The sequence below is a fragment of the Candoia aspera genome, chromosome 2 (assembly GCF_035149785.1).
Source record: "Candoia aspera isolate rCanAsp1 chromosome 2, rCanAsp1.hap2, whole genome shotgun sequence".
Lineage (NCBI taxonomy): Eukaryota > Metazoa > Chordata > Lepidosauria > Squamata > Boidae > Candoia > Candoia aspera.
In genome coordinates this window covers 124932343-124958999 of record NC_086154.1, presented here as the reverse complement: position 1 = coordinate 124958999, position 26657 = coordinate 124932343, and the positions used below count along the sequence as shown (strand labels likewise).

Below are 26657 nucleotides of genomic sequence, written 5' to 3'. Positions count from 1 at the left end.
TGAGAGTGCCTTGGACTGCAAGAAGATCAAACCAGTCCATCCTCCAGGAAATAAAGCCAGACTGCTCACTTGAGGGAATGATATTAAAGGCAAAACTGAAATACTTTGGCCACATAATGAGAAGACAGGACACCCTGGAGAAGATGCTGATGCTAGGGAGAGTGGAAGGCAAAAGGAAGAGGGGCCGACCAAAGGCAAGATGGATGGATGATATTCTAGAGGTGACGGACTCGTCCCTGGGGGAGCTGGGGGTGTCGACGACCGACAGGAAGCTCTGGCGTGGGCTGGTCCATGAAGTCACGAAGAGTCGGAAGCGACTAAACGAATAAACAACAACAACAATAAAAAAAAGCATACTATACTCTAGAATCTACATTTTTCTAAATTTAAGACCTATACCATGTATTAACTGATTTCTGAAATTCAGGAGACAACTCTAACATTAACTGAAAAAAAACAACAACAACCCAGTATTATTATATCACTTGACTTAATCTCAGCTTCCCTTGGCATTATGTGGTCTTCCTTGTGGACTGGCAGGAAAATCAAAGTCTGAGGCAAGTGGCAAATGAAAACAGAGGATGAAATAACCGAAATGTTTCCCTATGGTGACTGCAGAATGGACTTCCCCACTTCAAATATTTAAAAGCTTCATCCATCATGTACAGCAGGTACTTCAGATTGCAAGACTTGACTTTATTTTTCAACCAGAATCTGTAACCCTGTCAACTTGTGCTTTTGAACTACAGAAATCTGACCCCACGGACTCTTAGTCAAAAGGAGCATGGGCAGGTGGATCACCTATGTTGCACTGAGCTTCTTGAAAGGAAGATAAAAAAACACAAGAGGAACATTCAAAGCTTACTCTATGTTCAAAATGACTTGACAATGAGCACAATCACAGTAAAGGAAAATACAGGATCAGAGAGTTTGAAGAATAATTATCCGGATGACTCCTGGAAGTCTTATCTAGGGACTTCAGCTTTCATTAACATGCATTTCACCACACCTATCAGCCACCCTCTGCTCCTAGTACAGATGGGAGGAACATACAAGTTGTTGGGAAAGAAACAACGGGAGGGTGAGAAAAGCAGCAGCTGGGTTCTTGATTTCTCCCTAAGCTTCTCCAGGTGATCCTTTCATCTTTCTGCGTAAAACGAAAGGAGAGCTGTGTAAACAGCAGGTAAAGGATATATTGGAAACATGTGGTTCTCCAATACACTTCCACCACAATGAGAGTAGTTCCTGGCTATTGGCTATGATAGGTATGGCTGACGGAGGAATGTGGAAAAATCAGTCTGGGATGGGAACCAGGTTAGCTATACACCCCAATGCCTTGGCCAGACACATTGGCCTAAAAAGGGACCTGAAAAGTTGTCATTCAATATATGGGAGGGGTGTCACCCTGGGGGATGAGTTTTTGCTACTCCATCTAAAGGTATATTTGCATGTGTATGGATTGGTGGCTTCAAGGACAAAATGATGATTGTGAAATAGCAGAGTTTACAATAGTGCCCTATTAATAAGACCTTTTAGCACCACCTGCTGGACAAAGGTAACAAGAACCCTAATTTACCCTGTTATTGTCCTTTGTTTTCACACAGCTGCAGCAGCAGCAGCAGCTACTGGGGATTTTTTTGTTCCTGAACAGGAGGTGTAATCTGACACCAAAGAGACCTACCACTAAGCGAGGCATTCAGTGTACTCTGCTTCTTGACACTGACTTTGAACTGAGGAACTGATTTCATGGCTGAAACTTTAGTCTGATTTTTGAACTTCCTGGCTTCTCCTGTTTTTGGCAAATTTCAGCATAACCCAGTGGTACCTGGAGAGCCTCAACTCTTTGCTCAGAGACTGAGATAGAGAGACTGCACCTCACTCAGCCCAAGATGCCAACATTAGTTAAGAGACAGAAAGAAAAGCCTTTCCCAATTTAAACTGGAAGTGTGAAATTAAATTTGTTTTCTTAAACTGAAGAGACACCTTGCTGGGGCACACCAAAGATCCTCTGACACTGAGGAAAATTTCATATTTAGTATATCTAGGCATAAGGCCATCAAACTGCAGAGCAATCCTTTCCCATAACCAGAGAGATACCCTGTGCTGTAGGGACCCCTGCAGCCTCAATCCTGTGTGTGTGTGTGTGTGTGTGTAAAACCACACATTTTAACAAGTTCTTCCAACTACGTTACTCAGCTTCAGCTTCCTGCCATGTGAGATGGAAAATATATGAAAAATGGCAGTTTAAGCCAGGGTTGTTGTGAGGAAAACTAGAAAGAGGCAGTGTTATTTTTGCCACGCTGAGTTCCCGAATGAAAGGCATATCAATCAATACGTTAATCAAGTAAATAAACTAAATCTTAACACAGTTTCAGTAACAAAGAACACCCCACAGGGAAAAAAATAAAATCTTTGTCTGGCCATGTGTATAAAGCAGCTACACACATTCTGCACAACTGTCCTTTCCTTTGTAGACTTTATTCCCACCACTCCAAAAGTTAAGTGTAGCTTCTGGCCACCCCAACGTTGCTTATTTCCCCCTCAGAATTTGGCCCTTGCTATGTTTTAAGTGAACCTATTCCGGAAATTGTTCTGAGGTTATGGAAGTTCATGACCACTGTCCTAACATAGAAATATATGAGGGAGGGAGGGAGGGAGGGAGGGAGGGAGGGAGGGAGGGAGAGATGGGTTCTCTATCTAACTTTCTTCACATTTAGTTGTCTTGGCTAAGAAGCCCTAGGAACTTGGTTCATATGGAAGAATAGCCCTGTTCACTTTCACTTTCCCTTCACTTTCCCCAGGTCTATAATATTTACTGTTATATGATGGTGACAAGAACTGTGCCCACTACACCAAGTATGACCACACCATATCCACACATTTATTTTCAGTTCTATTTCTAATAATCCCTTACATGAAACATAGGGACCAGGTTCACACAAAACATCCAGCTCTTGGTTAACCAAACACAATTGCTATGTCCAGGGGGACTTTATCTGGGATGCAAAAACTCTGGACAATGATTAGAGGGCAGTGATTAGATTCATCTCTTTTACTGCCACTTGGCGGTCAAGCAGATTTGCTGCCCAGATATGATAGTCCTAATACAACATGCTCTGCCTAAACAAATAAGTGTCACTTAAATTTGATAGTCTGGATCACACAACATAAGACAATGTCTAGGCTCACACAACAAGCTGCATTACAAATTATCCAGTTCCATTTTAACCTCAACTAGCATGTTATGCAAACCCAGCCTGGAAGTTGTCTTACCTAAACCAGAGCACTGGTCCAGTGAGACCAGTATTGTTAAGACCGATTGACAGTGGCTACCCAAAGCTTCAAGCAGGACTTTTTTCCAAGCCGATCAGAAGATAATTGGGATCAGACTTCAGAACCTCTGCATATAAAACGTATGTTCTATCACTGAGCTACTGTCTCTTTTGCCTTTTTCACATCTATCACAAGCCAGAGGTTTTGACCCTGGGCTGTATCCACCAGCCAAAGAAAGGAAAGCCTATGAAATTGCTGATACCATACAGAAGACTTTTAAAAAATGTATATTGGGGGAAAAATACAGATGTCCTAGACTCAGAAGTCACTACTACAATTTTTATTATTGCATCCCTTTTAAAAATGAGGAGGAAGAGAAGATGGAAGGTGGAGCGACTGTTACAGAGAACATGAAAGTGTTGAATATAATACAGGGGCAGGAGGAAGAGACAGACTGCTCCCCCTGCTCAGGTGCCTCTGAAAGTCAGCCCCTCTGTGCCACGTGACATTTCAGCCACCCACCTGAAACAGGAATGGAGGGGGAAGCGAAGGAAGAAACTAGAAAGAACTAGGAAGGTGGCAAAGTGGTTCTTAGAGTTCCTAGATAGCTAACACATCAACAGCTGGGAGAAATACTTTTAAAAATTCAGACAGCACCAACATAAAATAAAATAATGGTACGAAGGAGAAGCCTGAAGACATCACCATCTTCTGGTCTTTTTGTTGCACAGTTCTGAGAAGGTTCCCCCAGGACGGTTTGTTCCTACGCACGCTATGTCCAGTTGATATCCCAACCCTTCACAAATCCAGTTCCAGGTCCTCGAGTTCCTCCTCCAAAGCTTTCCGCCGAGCCAGCTTGTCTAACTGCTCTTTGGTCGGTTGCTTGATCTCCCCAGAGTCAATCCGCGCCTGCAGCTCCTCCACCTGCCGTAGTTTCTTTTTCAGGTTTTTTATTTTCTTGTTCTTCTCTAAGGTGGCAGTGGCAGAAGCGGATGAAACATCCCTGCTGCCAGCAGGGGCTCTTGGGTTGCCATCGGGCACGGCCAGCTTACCATCCCCACAGCGGCTTGGTGTCGCCGACAAGGTTGTTTTCTCCAGAGACTGAATCAGGTCATCTGCATCCCGGTCCCCCTTTTCCTGCTGCTGTTTTCTCTTCTCCTTTCGCTTGAGATTCCTCTTAGCTGTTTTGGAGAGCCCCGTCTCTCCACCCTCGGGTCCCTTTGAAGTTTGCCGGGCCACAGGTGTGTTCACTTCTGGATTCAAGCCTGGAGGTAACTCTGGCTTGCTTTTAAAGAACTTCACATATTTATTCTCATACCTGCATGAAATAAAAGATAATGTTATGTAAAGAAAGCCCAGGTTTCCTTTGGAAGCTCAAGGCAGCCCACACAGAGGATTACCTTCACTTTATCCACACAGAGAACTTGTGTAAAATAGGTTGGACTGAGAGGAGTGACTGCTTGAAAGCCTCCTTAGAAGTGCTGCAATTACAAAAAAAGTGCAATGTGGGAATGATACAAGTTGTTATTACAACATCTGGAGGACACCAAGCTGGGGAAGACTAACTTAAGAGCACACAGGTCATCTGGAAAGGGTTATTTTATTTTATTTATTATTTATTTTCTATCCTGCCTTTATTATTTTTATAAATAACTCAAGGTGGCCAACATAGCCAATATGCCTTCCTCCTCCTCTTTTCCCCACAACAACAACCCTGTGAGGTGGGTTGGGCTGAGAGAGAGGGACTGTCCCAAGGTCACCCAGCTGGCTTTTTGCCTAAGGTAGGACTAGAACTCACAGTCTCCTGATTTCTAGCCTGGTGCCTTAACCATAGCAACCTACAGAATGGAAGGATTGTATACTAAGCTTCAAGAGCGTGGCTCAGGTCAGGTGGTTGCACATTTCACAGTAGTTTTTCAGAGAGTGGACTCCATCTTTCCATCCCACTGCAAGCAGTGTAACAGTTCATGTTGCTTTATGCCTCCTAGATGAACCCTGGAACCTGGGACAATCACTTCTGGTCTAAAAGGAGTGTGGCTGTGCAATGTTCCCATTCAAAGGCAAAAAGGTGCTGCACAGCATGCAGGGGAGTGCACAAAGCACCTGTCTTGAGCTCCTTAAAAGAACACAGCTTTTCCTGGGATCATGCTGCAACTGCAAAGGACCACTATCCAAACCTGGGGAAAATGGCAGCTGCTTTAAGGAGTTGCAGACAGGTGCTGCATTAGCATCCCAGACACACTGACACCCTTTTTTGCCTTTAAATCTGGCTACTGCATAGCTCCACAAAGTGCCTCAATGCTCTGTGTTTCCTGCTGCTTCACATTCCAGCTAAATGAAAATAGTTTAGCAGGCACTGCATCTTTCTTGCTGCTGACTGGATCAATGGGCATTCTTTTAGGACACTTTTTGGGACATTCTAAAGCAGCTTTCCCCAGCCTGGCGCCCTCCAGGGGTGGGCTATAAAAATCATGATTCCTATTACAGTCCCGGGAGAAACACTGTGAACTGTTCAGAACTATTCGTAATCCTACAGTAGTGTGACATGCCAAGTGGTGTGAGCTTTGCTTAGGTCTTATTAATAGAGAGAAGAGATTCCAGCTAAACAAACAGCACCCCAAACAGTGTACTATGTCATGTCTTTATGGAACACAATGAGCCAACATTCACCGTCTTTGCTGGAAAAAGTATGTGAAGGTTTAGATTTAGAAACTGATGGCAGCAGTAACTTCAACTGCTCCTTTAGCAGCAGTGACTTCAACCAAATGTTTCCTGTACCTGTTGATTAATCTCACATATCAGCTTGGAGGTATTTTGGTCCATTTTAGTTTAAACATATTAATATTGGGCTCATTAATATTTCTGAACTGCTTATGAAACATTTCAATTGGGTTAAGTTCAGGGTTTTGCCTTGGCCATTCCAAAGTGTGGATTTTCTTCTGCTTCAGCAATTCTGTTGTAGATGTACTTCTCTGTTTAAGATCATTGTCATGCTGCATTATATTCATTTAAGCTTCAGTTCATGGACAGATACTCTTGACAATCTCCTGCAGAAACTGCTGGTATAATCCATAATCCCCTCAATAATTGTCAAGGTTGCAGATCAAACCTGAGTGATAGCCCTTCCATTGCCTCTTTCACAGCTGAGATGTGGTCCCTTTGTGGAATACAGTGTTTCATTTTCTTCAAACATAATGTTTCCCATTAACGTGTGTGTGTGTGTGTCCATTACTGTCTCATCTCTCCACTGAGCATTGCTCCGAAAGTCTGCTGGATCATCCAGGTTTTCTTTGACAAAGTTGAGATGGGTGGCAAGCTGTTTTCTGGAGAGCAGTGACTTTCTCCTTGATATTCTCCCCTGCACACCACTTTTGATCACTGGGTTCCTGAACACTAACATTAAAGAATGCAAGAGTTGCTAGCAAATCCTTTGCTGTTACCTGGGGTTCTTTATGACCTCCAGGAATATTGTGTGGGTGATTTTTACTGAATAACTACTTCTGGGAATAATAACGATGGTGTTGCATTTCCTTCAGTGATCTGCCTGACTGACTTGATGGAAGTCAAAATCTTTGGCAATGGTTTTGTGGTCTTTTCCAGCCTCGTGAGCATCAACAGCCCCTTTTCTGAGGTTCACAGAGATCTCTTGATCGGAATGATTCAGTTCCACAAACCTGTGTTGTGAAGAGCAGCTCCCAATGTTGGCAACGGTGCTTTTTTTTTTTTTAAATTTGGAGGGCCTCTCAAACTCACCTCATTGTCTGGAATATCTGACTCAAATTACCCCTCTAAGGGTGCTGATTATTGTGGGGCCTCAATTTCCCCCCCCCAACAAAGACAGTGAATGTTGGCTCAATGTGTTCAATAGAGACATGACACAGTTAGCTCTTTGAATATTGTTTATTGTCTCTTTATCTCTTATAAATCTCTTTATTAATAGGACTTAAATGAAGCTGTTCACACTGAAGTCACAGTCCTGCATAGTTCTAAAGGATTCACAAATTGGATCTCACCATTGTAGCCATGAAACTAAACTTTCACAATCAACCAACAACTTTTAACACAGCACATGTCACCAAAAAAAAAAAAGACTGAAAAAACTATCTATTGTTAAAGGTAAGGAGAAAATATAATGTAGTAACTAGTGTTCAGAAACATATTGCCCTTGAACAGGAGAATTTTGCTTCAACCATCACAGCTAAAGAAATGCTATTATGGGGAAAGGGAAACTCAGATAGTCAGAAGTACAAGCATATATTGCCTTGAACAACTGAATGTTCAAAAAGGCAGTAGCTGGGATCTAAAAAAAAAAAGAAATCTAAAGCACCAAATGTTTCGTGAGAATTCTGAGCTTTTCCTATCAAAAGTAGACCAAATTCCTCCTGATCTGAGGCCACATCACTAATGAAAACTAATGGAATCAAGAGCATCTTTGATTCCAAAGACTGAAGAAAGTGAGGGAAAATTATAGCCTGAGTGTCCTGGACTATATCAGACACACCGCCAAGCCACTTTTTTTGCTTTCGTGCCCCCCTTCCCCCAAGAAGCAACAGTGTCTTGTGCCACCTTAAAGACTAATACATTTCTGATCAAATGAGCTTTCATGAACTACAGTCTACTTCAGCAAATGCATGGAGCAGTACATATACATAACTGTTACAGGGAGAGGGTAAAGACTATACAGAACAACATTTTATGCATCAGATAAGGTGGCCTGTGGCCCACTGCAATAATACTTATGTTAGCCTATAAGTTGTCACAAGAGTTTTTATTTTTGCTTGTGTGGCTACTTCTCTGGAAACATCCACAAGAGGACCAGGATAAGGATCAGACTTACACTGGCACCTCTTCTTGTGGAACATAGCCTTCTTTCACCCGTCTTTGTTTTCTCCAGGTACCATCTGGACGCTGTGTGGATGCGATGTATTTTCCTGAAATATTGATTAGTTATTTTAGTTTGTGAAGTGAACATCCATCCATCCATCCATCCATCCATCTGGGATATTTTCCTTGGTGACCATTAGGATTTTCAAAGTTCTTTTAAAAAAAAAATCTTGTGAAAAATTCCTCTGCAAAACAGGAAAAGGATGCACACAAACCCAATCAGCCATTCAAATTCCACAAAAAGCCAAACTCAACTAATCATGAAAATCTAACCCTGGTTAGTATTTGGAAGGGAAACCACTGACCACCAAGAAATACCAGGGCTGTGGGCTAGATCAAGAAGTCAAAAAAATCTTGTAGAAAAAGGCAATGGTAAATCACTTTGGTACCCTTGGTGATAAAGCTAGGTGGGGGGTTCCATGATGTCATGAGGAACTGAGCTTAACTTGAAGGAGACTTTAACTTTTTATATGAAAGATAAAAATATAAAGAAATGAAAGCAAAATGCCCCTGCAGCTCCTCATATGTTATGATGGATTTCTTATAGGACAATACTTAATACTTCCAAAATATTCTTGTCAGGGATCCTGTAAGGTAGCACAGGATTTTCATCAAAATGAAGATAATACAGCAGATGTGCAGCATATGATCATATGCCAAACACTTAATACATGAAATGCATGACAAAAAGAATTAAAATTGCCATGGGGAAAACAGACACATATAGAAATCACTATTATTCTTCAGAGGATGAAAGGCTATACTGCTTCCTTAAACCAACTGCACCAATTTACTAAGGAGACCTGGATTCAAATCTCTAGTTCGGACACAAAGTTCACAGTGCAACTTTGGTTGATTTCTCTCTCAATCTAATCCACCTCATAAGGGTATTATAAGGGGAAAAAAACATAAACAAGGTTTTTATATAGATAAAATCAAATAATAAAATAGACCCTCCTGTTATATATGGATTTGACTCAAAAGCCCAGGAGGATTATTCTGAAGCTTGATTGGTCAAGGGACAAAAGTCCAGCTATTCTAATTTCTTCAGAAATTCTGCACAACTGTTATATTCATAGAAGCAAGGTAGAGGGGAAGAAACCAGTAACATCTGCAATCTGAAAATGGATGCCAATTCACTTAAAAACAGAACAGTGGGCTTAAGAACCACACCAGATGCTTGGCATGTACAAGCTATGCATATAGAATTGTAGATGGTTATGGGGAAAAAAAGCAAAATCAGTGGCAGGACTTCCTTAGGAATTTTACTGTATTATTTTATTAGGAATTTATTAGACCTACTGAAGTTTTAAAAAATAATTGAAAGCTTTTAAGCAACAAATGCTTTCATCAGGCAAGTTCCTTATGAGAAAAGGTGGGGAGGAAGAAAAAATAGGATTGATTATAGAACCGTATCTATACCAGGTTACTTTGCTGGATCCTATCACTGATATAATTAGATCCCTAAACCATTTTTTCCCAAAGCTGATGTTCTTCGGATATGTTGGACTGCAATCCCCATCATCCCCACCTAAAATGGTTGAGGATGATAGGGATTGATGGTCCAGCACTTCCACAAGAACTTCGGTGGAAAAGGATGCATTTATGCGTATACAATGAAGCCACATCCTTAGCATAAGCAGCTTTATTTAGAATTAGACGTCCTCAGAGGTAACAGTCCCACGAGAATTCTTGGGATATGGCAAGTGAAATCACCGTAGAGGCCGCTCTCCGCTGTTACGCACGTGAGAAAGCGAACAAGGGCAATCCTATGCGTCCTCGGCCCCGCCACCAGGCTCGTTTCCCGCGGGCGCGGAGGTGGCTCCCTTACTGCAAGGGGCGTGGCGCGAGAAGGCGAGCCCGGGAAGGGGCGGGGCCCAGCGGCGAGGAGAACAGGCAGCCCAGAGGAGGGAGGGAGGGACGCACTCCGGGAGGGGGCGTGCCATAAGAGCGGGACGGACAAGCGAGGATGGAGAGGGGGAGGAGCCTCGCCTCGGCAAGATCCGGAGATGGAGCGACCGGGCGCGGAGTGGGGGGCGCGTGGCCGATTTGGAGGGAGTCAGGGGAAGAAAGAGTCTCGCACTGCAAATTACACCCCCCGCACCCGAACCGCAGCTCCCTCACTCACCGGTTTCATCAGTGACATAGGGAGTCGCCATCTTGGAAACGCGACCCACTTCCGGTCGCATTCCCCCCTCCCCCGGATATGGCGCGGAGGGGAGGAGGAGAGGAGCGCTCCAGCGGCCATTTTGTCCGGAGCGGAACTGCTCCTCTGCTTCCTCTCTTCCGCCCGTCGCATAAATGTCCCGGGAGGCCAGGCCAGCACTTATGCGTGCAAAAAATAAAATTTAAAATCTGTATTGAACCTGGAAGCCAAGTTGCTTAGCTTCCAAGTGTCTCTCTGAGGATCGGTCAATAACATCTTTTCACTGCATTCTTTTTTACTAAGCAAATATTGCACCCCAAAGAACTTTTCTATATTCCACCTGTTTTTTGCAGTGTAGCACAACTCTCCTTCCCAATTTTATTTTAAATACTTTTCCTGATCTTGCAAATCCTGTTTTGTAAGTATCTGAAACAGAGACAGCGTTGCTAAGGTGGCCTTGTTTTAGTTTAGGATGCTGACTGCCAGTTTCTGTAGTTAATTTATGCTTCAGTGTCTTATGGGACTCTAGAAAACTAAATAAACTACAGTAAGGCGTTAACCATGGGTAAGCAGGGTGCAAATATACTTTGAATGTACAGTACCTTAGAATAACGCTGGGAAATGTCAACCCACGAATTCAAATGATGAAATTAAGAAGTTCAAGGCTGAAAACTGATTTCTATTATAGTAGACTCAGTTAACTGGAACTCAAGCAACCGGCTCTCTCAAGCAACCGGCAAAAAAATCAAATAAATAATACAGTAGACTCTCAGTTAATTGGAACTCACAAGCAACTGGCAAAAAGATTGAACAAATTATACTTTAAAGTAATAGTAACTCTCAACCAGAAACTACATTTATCCGGCATCTACCAATCCCCATGGGTGCCTGTTAACTGAGAGTCTATTGTGAGAGGTTATCCCTCAGAACACAGAGACCTTTAAGCACACAAAGCTAGGGCTAAGGTAAATTTGCTGGATTATAATCAGATTAATATAGTAGCATATGCCATTTTAAGTAGACCAAGTTAGCCATACTATGGATACTGACAAAATAGTTGTCATTTGGGAGAGGATGCATTGTCTGTTTCTAAATACTTTCTACAATTGATATGTCAATTTACCACATGATTTTCTGGAAAAAATACTGGTGAGAAAGGACACTGGTTGTGTCCTTTCACCTGAAAACAACAAAAATCACACATGTAACACTAACTGCATTATAATCCCAACATTGTTGAGCAAGTGTTTCCATCTGAGCAGACTAGTTTTGCCTCTAAAGAGAGATTTGCCGCTTAATTTGTATGATACCATCAAATTAAATCACATATGGTATAGCTGGGCTTTAAGAACTGTTCTTCAGATGGAGTACTTTAGATAACTTATACTGGATGAATCTGTCAGCAATTTATTAAATTCTTGTGTTTAAATGGAGAAATAATTAGTAAATAATTCAAAACCGGAATGCAAAGCCTATAGACCCCTTCTATGGCATTTACTAAGCTTCTTACCCTTCTTTCTTTTATTTAATATTATTTTGCCAGAATCTTTAATTCTGTGATGCCTGTTCCATCAGCTGTGGAGACATGTTTAATAGTGAATTGCTGTACTTGATTTTGAAACATTTCCTTAGATTCTGGAGAAAAATCTAAGGAAAAAATCAGACTGGAGAGTAGAGATTTCTCAGTGGCAGGAATTTTCTTGGGAGGAAGGAATGTTTTTCCTGAGTTTTGAATGGGTGGAAATAAGCTGTGAGTTCTTTTGACCCTCTGTGGGTCTTTCCCTACCATCAACTCAAAGAGCTATCCACCATCCTTTAGTCATCAGAAAACTACACTAGCATAAAATTTGCTGCCACAATTGCTAATCTGTATCCTCTGTATGTAGCCTTTGTTTTGTCCTGTTTGGTATATGCAGGATATAATAAGCAAAGAAACTGGTTAAACTTTCTGCAGTTTTCTACTCTCCCTCTTTCTAAGCATCAGCAGCTATCAGGAAACTATCCGTCATTCACAGCCTTGCATCAGAATGGGATATCCAGAATCTGGCATCTTTGATGTTGTGTGCCTTTCCTATCAATGGGTAAAGGCTGGCTGGGATCAGGAAGAGAACATGGCTCTCCTGCAGTGCTTACAAGCACACAGTGCTTGAGTGTCCCACAAAAGTACACAGAGATCAGCTTCCTCAAGATAGACAGTTTACCACCCTTTCAAAATCTCCCGCCTCTAAACCTGTTGAACAGACGTGTAGAAGGGCAGAGTTTTGAAAGAGTACTATCCTTGCATTCTTCTGAGAGCAGGGCAAAAACAAGAGAGCACAGGTCTTTCCAAAACTGGCACCTATGCCAGCCCACGGAGGTCAGTGTAACCAGGAAAGGCTGTCCTGCTTTACCAGGGTCTCAGGAGAGCCCAAATCTTTCAAATTCAACACTGCTGCGGGCTCAATGAACACAGTGAAGACCCTGTACCTGTGCCTCGCTCTTTCAGTGGGGAGAAGAAAAGGTGGTGGTGGAGGAGAGACAATCGGGCCGCCTTTGGAGAGTATCTGGAAGATTCAGCTGGTGCAAAATGCAGCGGCATGGGCAGTTATGTGTGCAACTAGAAGGATACATGTTGCACTTCTGCTCCATGAGCTGCATTGGTTGCCAGTTTGCCAGTCAAGACTGCATGGCATGGGCCAGGTTATCTGAGGGACTGCCTCTTCCTGATTACATCTGCCCATCCCATCAGGTCCAGCAGGAGAGGCATGTTGCAGGTCCCATCCCTGAAGGAATGTCATCTGATGGGACCCAGGAGAAGACCCTTTTCTGCGTGGAACCTGCCCTTTGGAACATCATCCCCCCTGAGGTGAGGTTAGCCCCAACCCTTGTGACCTTCCAGAAATCCCTTAAAATGTGGTTTTCTCAACAGGCTTGGGGGTCCCCTGACAGCAGAGAGCCCGCATGTGGGTTGCCTCATGTATAACATTCTGATTTTAACCCTCTTATGATCTTTACAGTTTTTTAATTTATTTTAAGCAATCTTTGTAATATATTTTGTCAGTTTTATTGTACACCACCGAGTCACCTTGTGTGAGATGGGAGGCCATATAAATTTGATAAATAATTTTTTAAAAAATAAAATAATGGAAGAATTTAGGGGCAACAAGAGATTTAAAATGATAAGATGCTGACATCTGCACCCTGTAACATTCCACAAATGATGCCAAGTAATTGCACAATAAATGCCTTGCCTCAATGCATCTATATATATTAAATAATGTCAGGATCAAAAGCAGAGTATTAGATAAAAGATTAAAACTTTCCAGATGTGCAGTGTGGCTTTAGAGAAGGTAAGACCAAATGGAATACTTACTAATGTTCTCCTAGGAGGTTGTAATATTGTTGGGATAATATAATTCTACCTGTTTTAACTATGAGATTATCATACATTTTAACTTCCCTAAGGAGAAATCAGCCACAATAATAAAACAGTGTCTAATCATTTTCCTAAGAAATAGTCTATAAAAATAATTCCATCTCACAGTACGAAGCCTTTGCTCTGTTTAAATTAAGGATGGAGGAAGACTGTTGAAAGAACAAGTAGCAACTTCTACTGCATGAGCACCCTTTCAGTCTATACTGTCACTTTCAGTATCGATAGCCATATTAGGTAGAAAATCCTAATCTGCTGGATCAGTAGGATAGTGACTCTTACCAATCCCAACTTTGATCATTTTTTTTATTCCTGTTCTGAGCAGTATCTGTTGTATAATGGCTGACCTATCCAGTAAGCAGAGGCTCATTCTTAGCAGCAGCTGCAAGAAACAGCTCACAGTAATGCTAAACGTTAACAGCTAGGAAGCTACGGAGCAGGCATTCCAGATAAAGCACCAGCACAGGTGAAGATTTATGCAGAGGACAGAGAGCAGCCTTTCCCTAATTTTCCCTACTTCCACTGATGAAGGCAATGCTATGCTTGGAATATACTTCCCAGTACTCTAGGTGTCACTGCAGCTTGCTAGCTGTAGGGAAGAATACTATAATGAACCAAGGAAAGGAGGTCTGATTTCTTTCTCTGGTCTCATTGGGTGGCATGAGAAAGCAGTGTCTTCACTGCGCTGTATCAATAGTCATGGGTAGCCTGTGGTAAATTTTAATCTGGAGCTCGCATCTCACACATACATCCCATAAATTCTTTCACTTGCCTTTATACATCCAGATTTTTCCTCTCACAGGGCCAAGTTAGCTTAGAAAAACAGCTATCAGGGCCAGAAGAAAAATCCCAAATTCATCTTCAGCAGTTCAGATGGTTACATCCCACCCTCACCACACCCAAAACCCCACAAGAGAAACAGGAAAAATTGTGACTTTTTGATACAGTCCAGTTTGCATTTTATATGAACATGCTGTGTGTAGGCAATAGCCTTTGGAACACCTTTATCTCTGGGAACTGGTAGGTCCCCACCCTCCTGGCCTTCCAGAAAGCCTTGAAGGCCTGCCTTTTCCACAAGCATCAGGGTAGTGGGAGGCTGGATCCCAGAAAGGTTCCTTGTGGATGCGTGGAAATGTGTTGCGGTTGGGGGCGATGGGAGTTTCTGTGTTGGTTTTTATGTTTTTTATCGCTTCTACTGTAGTTTGTGAACCACCCAGGGTTATGTTGCATAAGATGGAGGGCTATATAAACCTTTTAAATAAAGGGAGGAGGAAATAGATTCTTACTGAGATTTTAGATGAATGAGAAAGGGTTCAGCTCCTTACTGTGCACTGCAGTCTTGATGCAATCCGTATCCTTTTTGTGGCCATAACAATAATAATAAAGATGTGGTTAGTAACCACACTATTAAAAAAACAGCTGGTTTTTGGCCCTGCTGTGTAGTTCACCAATGCACAGTCTACTCTTTGTGCTGGTTAATAAATCTGCCCTCCTTCATATTTTATCTAAACTAGGAACTGGAGCTGCTGCAAAGCCAAAGAAATCCAGCTCGCAGAGCAGGATGTTCCAGAGAGGCATCTTATACTGCAGCACCAATTAATCAAGGAATCTGCTCAATCTCAGTATTATTGATACACTGAAGATAATACTTAATTACACAATATTTATCCTCTTGGTCCCTAGAATACTACAAGCATGCCAGGGTCTAGAACTTTTTACATGCCTAGTGTAAATCGTAACATCGTATCTTTGGAATGCTGCAGTCCCACCCTAAGGATTCTTGGTATGATCATTTTGCATCCATATCCTGTCTCCTCACTCTATTTATTTTCATTTATTTAAATTTCGAGGCCACCTAACCTCAGCGACTCCGGGTGGCTTACAAATAAAAGAGGAAATAAAGTAACTTTCATAAAAAGAATACAGCCAACCAGAAGAACAAATACCCAACCTTAAATTAAATAAAATTAAACTAACTAAAAAGGGCTCCACAAACCTCCTTAACCCAAGGCCTGGGAGAACAACCAGATTTTGACTAAGGAATGTCTAAGGGTGAGAACTGCACGAATCTCCATGGGGATATCATCCCAGAGGGAGATGCTGCGACTGAGTAGGTGTGCCCCCTGTGTCCTGCAAGGTGACCCTGTTTAATAGACAGGACCCAGGAAGCAGAAGCAAACACATTCCAAACCTATGAATTCTTCCATTGTGCTTTCTGTGATGAAATGGTGAAACCTGTAATGTTTCTATGTTTGGTAATATAGTATATTCCTCGGTTTTTCTGACCAATGCCAATTTTGTTCTGCTCTTTGTCTAAGGGACTTGAGGCAACGTACTACCCTCTCTGCCCAGTGAGTCTATGAGGTGGGCTAGTATCCCAGTGAGTTTCAAGGAATGACATTTCTTTAACGTGGCCATTTCTTGCATGCATGAATTTGTTTCTGGATTGCTTAATGCTTCTGCAGCCAGGGCCGCAACTAGGGGGCGGGGGGCAAGCGGGGCATGTGCCCTGGGCGCCGCACTTGGGGGGCGCCAAAATGAGCACGGAATCCATGTTTGCCCTGGGTGACACACACCCTAGTTGCGGGCCTATCTGCAGCATTTGCACTTCGCTATTACAAGACAGCTTTCTTTAGCTGACCCTGTTGACTGAGATACCCAAACTACATGATATGTAGAGGATTGGAAAAGATTCCGCCACAGAATTAATTGAGAGCAAATTTGGCCATTCTGCTCCAAATATATTTTACACCAGCAGACATGCTAGTTTTTAATGAAATATGGCTAGCCTTCATCTTTCCCAGTGAAAAAAAATCAAACAAACAAAACACATGGAAGAAAGGAAACATACATTATTGAAATTATGTATAAATAGCTGATTTAAAAGAAGAAGAAGGGAACTTATATAAAAATATGTAGAGAATCTGCATTTTCCATGAAACCAAGTTAACTTGCATTTTCTACAAAAAAAATTCTTTGGCAATTTACACTGACTATTATGTAACTTAGAAAATGTGTACAAATATGAACATAAATGTATACAAAATTTTAAATATATATATATATTTAATATTCTCAGAAATATTCACTGAACCAGAAAGCTATTTTACTAACCTGGAAGAATTTTACTTATTTGCCCACCCCTAGATTTGTGGCTGAATTAGTATATTGCTTCATTTTCAGCTTAGGAAATGTTAATTTTAGGATCCTGAGATAGACCATCACCAAAGTTTTGTTTAGCCAGGAGAACAGAGGAATAATAAGATCTGTATCATAATGTTGAAACTGAAAAGAGTTACATGAGCTTAATAGCTTGATAAAAATTTTTTCTTTGTTAAGTGGGCTCTTTTTATATATTAAAATCAGGTTTAACTTAGGTATTAGTTTCAGTTTTGAGTCTTATTTAGTTGTTTGGGGGGGTGTTTTTAGGGTTTTCCTTGTTTTTTCCCTTCTGTGGGTAATTGTAGAGGGCAGAGGGAATGGCCTTGAAGGCCTGAAGGAAGAACTGCCAAGGCAATGGTCAGATGAGCGGGACTTGAGCCCAGGCCAAGAAAACAACTTGAGAAAACATCTCAGACAAGCTTCTTCCTAGTTCACACGAAGATAGTCAGGGAGAGGGGAAGCACATTCAGACTTGCAAGATTCTGTTACTAGAGCTGTTACAATATAAGTAGTCCTGACCTTAGGGTAGCCGTTTCCTAGTCTGGCCTACCTTGTTGGGCTGACAGGAATTTAGTAGTTTTTTCTTCTTACAAAGTTTTTTTTATATAACAGGTTGGTTTCTTTTTTTTTAATGTTCATAGTTTTTTATAATAATATAGTTATATTTGTTATTTAGCTTTATTTCCTGAAAGTATATATGTAATTATTATTTCAGACTTCCAAATAAACTGTGATGCTGCAACATTTTTACTAATTTCCTGTTCCCAGCTGGCTGTGGGGGGAGGAAGCTCTCCTCCTCCTCCTCCTCTTCTCTGGAGGTTAACTTAAAAACACAAAACCAGTTACTGAGCTGGCCAGCAGAGAGAAGATGGAGCAGTCTCTGCCTCCTCCACCACTTTAGTCACCTAAGCCCTGGCTACCAGTTAAGCTGTTAAATATAAGGATTTGTATAGAGACAAATATGTAACGCAATCCCACACTGCAGCCTGAACAGTTTGTCCGTGCTGCTCCTGGCTGTTCCTGAAGCGGACTTTAAAAATTCCAACCCAAATCAGCATAGGTTGTCAGTGGGGCCAGGTTGGAGTTCAGTCTGAACTTCAGCCACCACATGACCTGACTCATCATTCCCTTGCTTCTTGCCCTTCCCACCCATGCAGGGAAGGCATGCCGTGTTGAGTGGACCAGTTGACCGGTGCCTGCCTTTCCTTTTACGGCCTGTTTCCTCCTCACTAGTGTTTGTGCCTTTCCTTTGCTTCTCCAGAAGCGTTTGCCCACATGGTCACCTTCACATCCTGTTCCATGTTTCCTTTTGATACTAATGCAAACACTTTCTTTTTTCCTTTTTTTAGGAATTATTTCTTATTCCTCCTAGATCATCATTGCTCTGATGCTATACTCTCTCTCAACCCAACTCACCTCACAGGGCTGTTTTTTTGTGGGGAAAATAGGAGGAGGAAGGAGTATTAGGTATGCTCACCGCCTTGAGTTATTTATAAAAATAATAAAGGCGGGATAGAAAATAAAATAAATAAATAATCAAGGAGAAGGGGAACAGGCTATTCTTTTCTTCTCATGTTCTACTGTAAGACTGTAGAAACTTTGTAGCAAGAAAGAGCAGAGGTTTCACTTCCACAGAAGCAAAGTAATATTCACTGGAAGTGTAGATTCATTCCAACGTGCCTACGTTGCAACTTAAAAGATTCAGAAATAAAAAAGGACAGAGAAATTTTGCTGTGGGCAGGGGGTGGGAAAGCAAAGGGAGCATGCTTCACCCAGCCTGGGGAGAAACTGAAATGGTGCCCACTGGGTGTAAAGGAAATTACAGATTACCTAGGTTCGAAAGAATCTTTTAAGGAGGAATTGGAGAAGTACTGACATAGCCCAGAGGAGACAAAGAGAGGCTTGGACAGGCTTTCAAGTTTCTGTTATTATATCCTATAACAATAATGTAGCATTCCTGGAATCCTTGCAGTGTCTTTTTCCTGATCTGGCCTACCTCAAAGGGTGACATCAATCAGAATTTCTCTCTGTCCCCTCTTATACTAACAAAATCAAGGTGAGTTTATTCTGAGTTTCTTTCTCACACTCGCTTCAATGTCTGGATTGTGTAATTTCTTCTCCAAGTCCCTCCTTAATAGTTCTTTCATAACAAGGTTTCTAAATTCCTTTACAACAGGAGATGTAAGGGTTCCAGTGAGTGATGAGCTTCTAGAGGGAATGGGAAAACTTGGGGTGAGGAAAGTTCATTAGCTTAAAGTCATCTGCTCTGGCACTCAAGAAGAGGTGGGTGGCTCATTTTGGTGATGGGGCAAGCAAAAAGTGCAAAGCTGCCCTTAGTCTCAATAATGTACTGCATTTAATCTACGAGAGCCTTGAGAATTCAAATGTAGCTCTGGTTGATGAACTCAGTCAGAAGATATTCTCCATCATGTTCTTTGCTGCCAGAGGAAACAAAGTGCTGCACACAACATTACACATTGGTTATTTTATTTAGTTTCCTCACTAATTACTAGCTGTATTTGCCTTGATGGCGTTAGATCAGCTACCTAATATAGACAGAAGGATATGATCTATTATGATATTTCCTATAATCTCAATAAAATCTTTATATAGACAGAAGTTTCTTTTACCTATGGATATAGTAAATTATAAACAAAGAACTAATAGTATAAGAAATGATGGACTATTTTTTGAGGTAATCTGATTTATCAGTCTTCAGCAAAATGTACAACACAGGAACATTTGGTCTTTTATTAATAAGAAAATCAATGGACTCTCAACTGATATAGACAAAGGATTTGTATCCTGCTCTCCTGCCCAGTGACCTTGATTAGGTTCACATACAGGTGGTCCTCGCTTAATGACTACTCATTCAGCAACCATTCAAACTTACAACAGTTGCAGTGTCCCCATGGCCATGTGATTGTGATCCAGATGCTTGGCACCTGGCTCGCAATTATGTCACTGCAGTGTCCCATGGTCACGTGATTGCCATTTGTGACCTCCACTGCCAGCTTCCTACAAGCAAAGTCAATGGGGAAGCCGTCAGGAGGTCACAAATGGCAACCATGTGATGTCCTCACTTAATGACCTGCATTGATTTACTTAACAATGGGAACCAGAAGTGCCAGAATTCCCATCGCTAAGGGGCGCAGTCACATGATGTCGTGCTTTACGATGGAAATTCCAGTCCCAGATACTATTGTTAAGTGAGGATTACCTGTAACACTCTTTGTTTGATCTTGCATAATAATTGTGCTATTATTATTTTTATTTATCATCTCATTCTTAAATTCCATTTGATCAAGTACAACAATCAGTTCCCCTTTATCTGCAAGATTGAAAACATGATTATTTTCTTGCATTGTCATGTTACACCAATGCCTCTTAAAACGGCTTCAAACCTCTCAATAACCTTCATTGTGATACTGAAACCTTTATCTTCTGGTATCAAATAGATTTAAATCTAAATGAGGTCACATCACATTAGCAGTAATGATGTGATTCTCTAATTACCACAACATGTTGAAACACACATCCTTCTTAATAGGGTCCTTCCAAAAAAATTCTGACTTACCTTGCTGACAGATGTTTCCTTCTGTTAGCCCTATGAGGTAATCCATACAAGAAACACACCCAGGAATACTAGCTCTATCTTATTGTTTGGTTACATCAACAGAATCTTGCAAGACTGAAAGTACATCTCTCCCCTCCTTTCCTTTTACTATACGGAAAAATAGGGAAATGTTTTACTCTCCAGAAAACCTTCTGAAACGTTTCCCACACCATCCCCCCTTTTGTGGGCTGAGACATCTTTTACATGCCGGTTGTCCAGTCTGCGGCTCTCCCTCCTGTCTCCCCAGATCATTCCCACAGACCGTTACACCTTCTGAGAATGGAGGAAGGCACAAGAAGTTCAGGTATCCTTGATTTGATATGCATCAGTAGGAAGTCTTAATTAATTAAATGGCATTATTGTTGTTATTATTATTAATTGGATTTCAAGGCTGTCCAACTTTTAAAAATCTTGGGGGGGGGGGCTGACAATATTTAAAAGAATATATCATTGAAAAAAAAACATGAGTGCCCAGAGAAAATCACATAAATCACATCCAGGAAAAAAATGGGGTGCCACAAATACCTAACCCCAGGCCGGGGAACAGAGTCAGATCTTGAGAGACTTCCAGAAACATAAAGGGTGGGAGCCATACATAGAGAAAGCATATTGGAAGAAAATTACTAGGTATTGCTAGAGTTCTTGAAATGCATATTTTGGACCAAAGAACCAAATCTGAATAACCTCAAAACTGTTGGAATTATCAGGGGGTCAACTCAGCATTGTCTCATAAGCATAAGGGGGCCTCTCTAGCAAACGCATCTCTATTGTGCTTGTGGGAGTCACATGGGTCACCTGATTTCCACTTCCTCCTCCTTCTTGGGCTTGGGGATTAACAATCTCCATTACCTCGTGGGCAGACATGCAAGCAGGGGGACTGCAGAATGCAGCTCCTCGCCCTTTCTATTCCACATAGAAAGTGTCTACAAAGAACCAGAGATGATTAAGTGCTTTCTACTATGAACCTACCTGTATCCAGAGCTACTGAATAAAAGTAAGCTATCTCTATTTTTTCTTCATCTAACTACAGTGTGAAGACTGAATTTGTTTCTGAAGGTAATTAAGCTTAATGTGCAAGTTCTCTTTTGGTTCATGCTTCTACTCTGCAAGATTGCTGTTAGCTGCTTGGAGTTCTTTTATTAACTTTTAAAAACTCCATCAAAAACAATGATGAATAGAATTATGAAAAGGGTTAGGGTGAAAGTCCCTAAAAAAAGATACTTAAAGAAGAATTGCAAACTGTTTCATCAGAGGAAAATAACCTGAAGACTGTAGAAGAAGCCAGTGCGATTACACAAAAAGTTTAGTGAGGTTATGAAAACAAAGAAACCAAAAGGACACATATAGGAGATGGAATGAGGGAGAAGTCGTCAAGGAAGAGAACACAACAATAGTCCAGGCCAGTAGAGATGATGGTGTCAGAAAGGCTAAGGCTCAGAATGAGCTGAGGTTAGCAAAGGATGTTAAGAACAACAAAAATAACTTAAATACGTTAAAAATAAAAGGGGGGAAATCCCCAGTATATCAGCTGTTTCAAGCGGGTAGAAAATGCCAGCAAGTAACAAAGGAAAATCACTTATTTTGCCTCAGTCTTTTCTGAAAAGGAGGTACTTGTTCTACAAGGTGACTGAAGAGCAAGATGAAGGGAGGATTGAAGCCTGAAACTGACAGAAACATGATAATGGAATATCTACTGGATATCATTTGCTTTACACAACTAAATCTCCAGGGCCAGATGAATTTCATCATACTGTAGGCACCAAAAGAAATTGCTGATAGTCTGGCTGAATTTATATGTATTATCCTTGAGAAATCCTGAAGAATGAGTGAAGTGCCAAGCAGCTGGAAGGAGGCAAATGTTAACTCTATGTTCAGGAAGGAGAATTCAGAGAACTATAGACTAGTTAGTCTGAATTAAATACCTGGAAAGATTCTAGAAAAGTTCCTAAAGAATTTCTTGAAAACAATAGGTGATTACCAGAAGTCAGCATGGTAAGAACAAGTCTTACCTGACTAAACTTACCTCTTTTTTTCAAGCTGGTAACTTCCCTAGCAGAGTAGAAGAACATTGTACTCATAGTATTTCTTAACTTCAATAAAGCATTTTGAAATACCCTATCCCATGGTACAGTATTCTGATTAGCAGTTTAGTTGAGAGTGGGCTGGACGGCATAAGAATCAAGATGAAATATAGCTTGCTTGAGAATCATATTTAAACAGTGCTCATTAGTTATTTTTAATCCAATTAGAAGGAAGATTCTAATGGGGTCCTGAATTCTGAAATCTTCAACACTTTCGTGAGTGATCTTGCTAAGTGGATGGAATGCTTATTAAATTTGCAGAGGATGCAAAACTGGGCAGAATAACAACTGCTCTAGAAGACAGAAATCAAATTCAGAACGATCTTAATAGGTTAAAAATGGCCTGAAATTAGCAGAATTAAATTTAACAAATGCAAAGTACATTTAAAAGCAGTAACCAAATATGCAGGTATAAAATGAGGCATCCTTGGCTTGATAACACTGCTGAAGGTCTTAAGATGGTAATTGATTATGGACTGAATATCAGTGTAAAATGGCTGTGAGAAAGCCAAATTCAATTTTAGGCTGCATTAAATACAGAAATATTAAGTTGTATGAAGTACTGAAATTGTTCCATTTTATTCTGCCCTGATCATCCTACTGACTATGATGTCCAGTTCTGGGGACCACTTTTGGAGAAGAATTCAGACAGAGTGGAATACGTTCAGTGAAAGACAAAGGATGATCAGGGAACTAAGTCCTATGAGGAAAGACAAAAGGAAGGGTCTGGGAATGTTTAGCCTTGGGAAAAGAAGAGTGAGGGCCCTCTTCACGACCTGAAAGAAAATCACACAGAAGGAGGCTGACTCCCCTTTGCTGGCTGTGTACAAGCAGAGGCTAGACAGCCATATTTAATCTGGATTCCTACAAGGAACAGGACGTTGGACTCAATGGCCCCAAAGCCTCCTACCAACTCACGAGCAGTGAGGAGAAAGTCAGTTTATTTTTGGAATGAGAAGTACTTTGCACATTAGAGGCGGTACATGATGGGTGTGTGACTCTTCTTCCTCACACTGTCACCAGCTTTGTATTCCATGCTACTGAGGGACAGATACGTGTAAATAGAGTGTGTTTCTTTCTCCCTTGCCTTTGGGACTGTTTTCAATCAGGTCAGAATACGGCTGGGGGGCTGGCAGGAGAAGGAAAAGAAAATGACTCCTGGCCGTTCTGCCAAACACCAGGGCAGTGCAGGATGGGCCCATTCCTTCATATTTGTCCTTCTGCCATTTCTGCCTCCTGCGCTGAGCAGCTCATAATTTTCACAGCTGGGAATTCAAATGCAATTCTTTCCTCTGTTCTGCTCTTGGGTACTTTTGTCCCTGCTTGCTTTTACTTAGGGATGGGCAAGGCAGCTATTGCACAGAGAAGAGCAGGCGGAGGCTGCGTTGGTGCGCGTGAAAGCAAGGGCACGGTGACTCATGCTCTGCAAAGAACATACGGCTTCGTTGGGACCAGTCTGTTCTGAAGGAGGTCTCCGGCTTCCTCTGCGCTTCCTCTCCCACCTGCTTTCAAAGTGGCCTGCAACCAGAGGGCCCACCAGTTCCCCCAAAGAATCAGACCTTTCTTGCACAGCCGCACACCAAGCCTGTTTTAGCTGCTTGCTGATTGCACAGAACAGTGAACATTTTTAAAAGAGGAGCCTTATTCTTTTTGTTTGGTTTTCCTCTGAAATGGTTTAATTCATCATAATGGCAATGTACATATATCAGAAATACCAGACAAACAAAATGCAGATTGTTATGTATGATCCTCTAGTGTGAATGCATTTTGCACTGCGTGTGTATACTAGGACTGGCTTCCCACTATGGGTAAACGCAACATGAAAATCAAACACGAAAATAGGCTTCTTGATTGCTTGAATGTGGAAAAAAATACAGTGTATGAAGTGACCCATTTTGAAATACTTGAATAGTCACCTCTTTTTGTCCCATAGAGCTATTTGCATGTAGTAAAATAACTGTTTTTATTTACAGCAAGGTCTGTATTCTCCGTTCTTTTACCCCCTAAATATCCAGTTCTGCTTTGATAAAGCACAAGTTGTGCCATTTGAATACTTCATGCAAATAAATCCAAATTAGTTTGCATAATTTTGCTTCCCAAATCAAGCTATACAGTGCTTAAGGTTGTTATTAAACACACTGAAATGTTGAATAGGCCATGCTAGATATTAAATTAAGCCCCTTAAATTTCTCTGATCCACAGAGAGATCGATCTCAGTTGACAAACAAAAAGACTGCACTGTCAGAATGCAATCTTTCACTACAAAGCAAGAATTTCCTTTGTGTTTTCATGGAACACTGAATCACAAACTAATAAACCATCTTTTTAGATCAGCTTGTTGTGTGAACTGAGCGTATGCGTGTTGTTTATGGAGGTTAGGTCAGTCTTGCAAACTCGGGAAACTGGGCTATTAAATTGTTATTAATCATGAGTGATTTGTGTGAACCCAATTTTTCTATCAACCTGCTATAGGTCATCCAGACTACAGAGCTGTGTCAAAGCATACCATGGTTGAGCACCTAACTGGTAAACAGCTTCAGGTGATTCAAAGATCAAGCAGAGCAGAGCAGAGCAGAGAAGAGAAAATATAGGGTATGCAAGCCAGTCTGACTCAAAGGGAAAATTGCATGTTGTGGAAAAAATCGCAAAATGGTAGAAACTGTGTGGAGGAGGAAGAAAAGACACACGAGTCAGATAATTTATACATAAGTAGGCAAGTAACCAGGGATTTAGCTTTTATTCTTTTGAGAAAACCTTGGGATTCCCAACTGTAAGTTCAAGAAATATCAAGATTCTGATCACAACTTCAAGTAATTGGCTTATTCTCCAATCCCCTTGCGTAAATTTGTTCTCAGGAAAGAGTGCTAACATCGCTATCTGACCTCCAAATCTTGGGCTGTCATTTCTTTCAGACTTTGTTTCCACTGTTGTATAGTGGCTAGGATGACAACTGGAAAAAGAGTATTTTTTCTGCCACTTCTTTATTTGTACATGCTGTGCTGCCCTTTGCTACGAGACATGAAGATCACAGGCACTGCATCATTGTGATTTTCCTTAGAGTTTAACTCTTCTATTAAATAAACTAAATAGTGCAATAAGAAATGTTGCCAATGTCTTAATTTTTTTTCAGTAAGTAGCTTTTATATGCCACAGACTTATTTTAAGTATGACATCCTTGACTTTGCACTGATAATACTGCCACATTCTATCTACATTTAATTAACACGAAGATAGATGATTTTTGTTGGGGGAGGGAGATTTGTGCCATTGACTACTTGTGTTTTAAATTTGCATTTCTTCAAATTCGTATCCCTTGAAATTAAGCACGTGCACAGCTCTCTGAAGCATCTGTCCTCTAAGCCTTGGCAACAGGGTGGTCTGGTAGCTCTGCTGAAAGCCATGTGGAAAGCTGTATCAGCCAGCCCAGTATTGTTCTGAAGACTCTTAGGAGGGAGGAAACAGGGCTGGCTCCCTGGAGCACCCAGTAGCTGCCTGCTGACACCCTGCTCTGAGCAAGTCACGGTGGGGAAGTCTCATGCCTGTTCCAATGCTTCCTTCGAAGGACTCTTTGAAATGAGGCATCAAAAGTACCGTGTGTTCTGAAGAGCCAGGCCAGCTATTTTCCTGACACAGAAGAATGGTGCCTGGCATGGCTCTCCAGAACACATGCCAGACACAAATGACTCATTCTGAGCAGGCCTTAGAGGAAAGTACTGTGGAAGAGCTGGCTGCCGCAGCCATAGGTGATCTCCATAGTTATTTCACTCACAGTGCTTCCCAGTGAAGGTCCTTCTGAGCAACACCAAGTAGGGTAGGAGGGGACAGATGGATTGTCATTAGTCGGTGGCTTAGTGTCAGCCCTCCCAGGTAAACCAGACAGGACGCATGACAAGATGAGCTAATTCTGCTTTATTGTAAGGCTACATTAACAGAATCTTGCAAGCCTGAAAGTACAGATCTCCCGCCCCCCCTACTTACTGCCTGAGTAGTTATGGTGGGTCCTTCCTAAGTTTCTTTCTCTGGCTGTTACTCTGTTGTGGGCTCCTTTCTCTTTTATCTGATAGTTCTCTAGGTGGCATCTCT

At 41.5% G+C, this 26657-nt stretch overlaps 1 protein-coding gene across 1 annotated transcript; it reads right to left on the bottom strand.

Moving 5' to 3' along the window:
- Positions 1-2858: 2858 nt before the first annotated feature.
- Positions 2859-10352, bottom strand: PYM1 (PYM homolog 1, exon junction complex associated factor). Its single transcript, XM_063293522.1, has 3 exons — positions 10286-10352; positions 8111-8204; positions 2859-4591 (listed from the first exon to the last, which is right to left on the bottom strand). Exons 1-3 carry the CDS (start codon positions 10344-10346, stop codon positions 4072-4074), a joined length of 675 nt encoding a protein of 224 aa, XP_063149592.1. The 5' UTR covers positions 10347-10352; the 3' UTR covers positions 2859-4071.
- Positions 10353-26657: the final 16305 nt, after the last annotated feature.

Coding starts and splice junctions, on each gene's coding strand:
- PYM1 (XM_063293522.1), bottom strand. CDS start 10,346: ATGCGACCGGAAGTGGGTCGCGTTTCCAAGATGGCGACTCCCTATGTC. Junction 8,205..10,285: donor CTATGTCACTGATGAAACCG/GTGAGTGAGGGA, acceptor TCAATATTTCAG/GAAAATACATCGCATCCACA. Junction 4,592..8,110: donor CCACAAGAAGAGGTGCCAGT/GTAAGTCTGATC, acceptor TATTTCATGCAG/GTATGAGAATAAATATGTGA.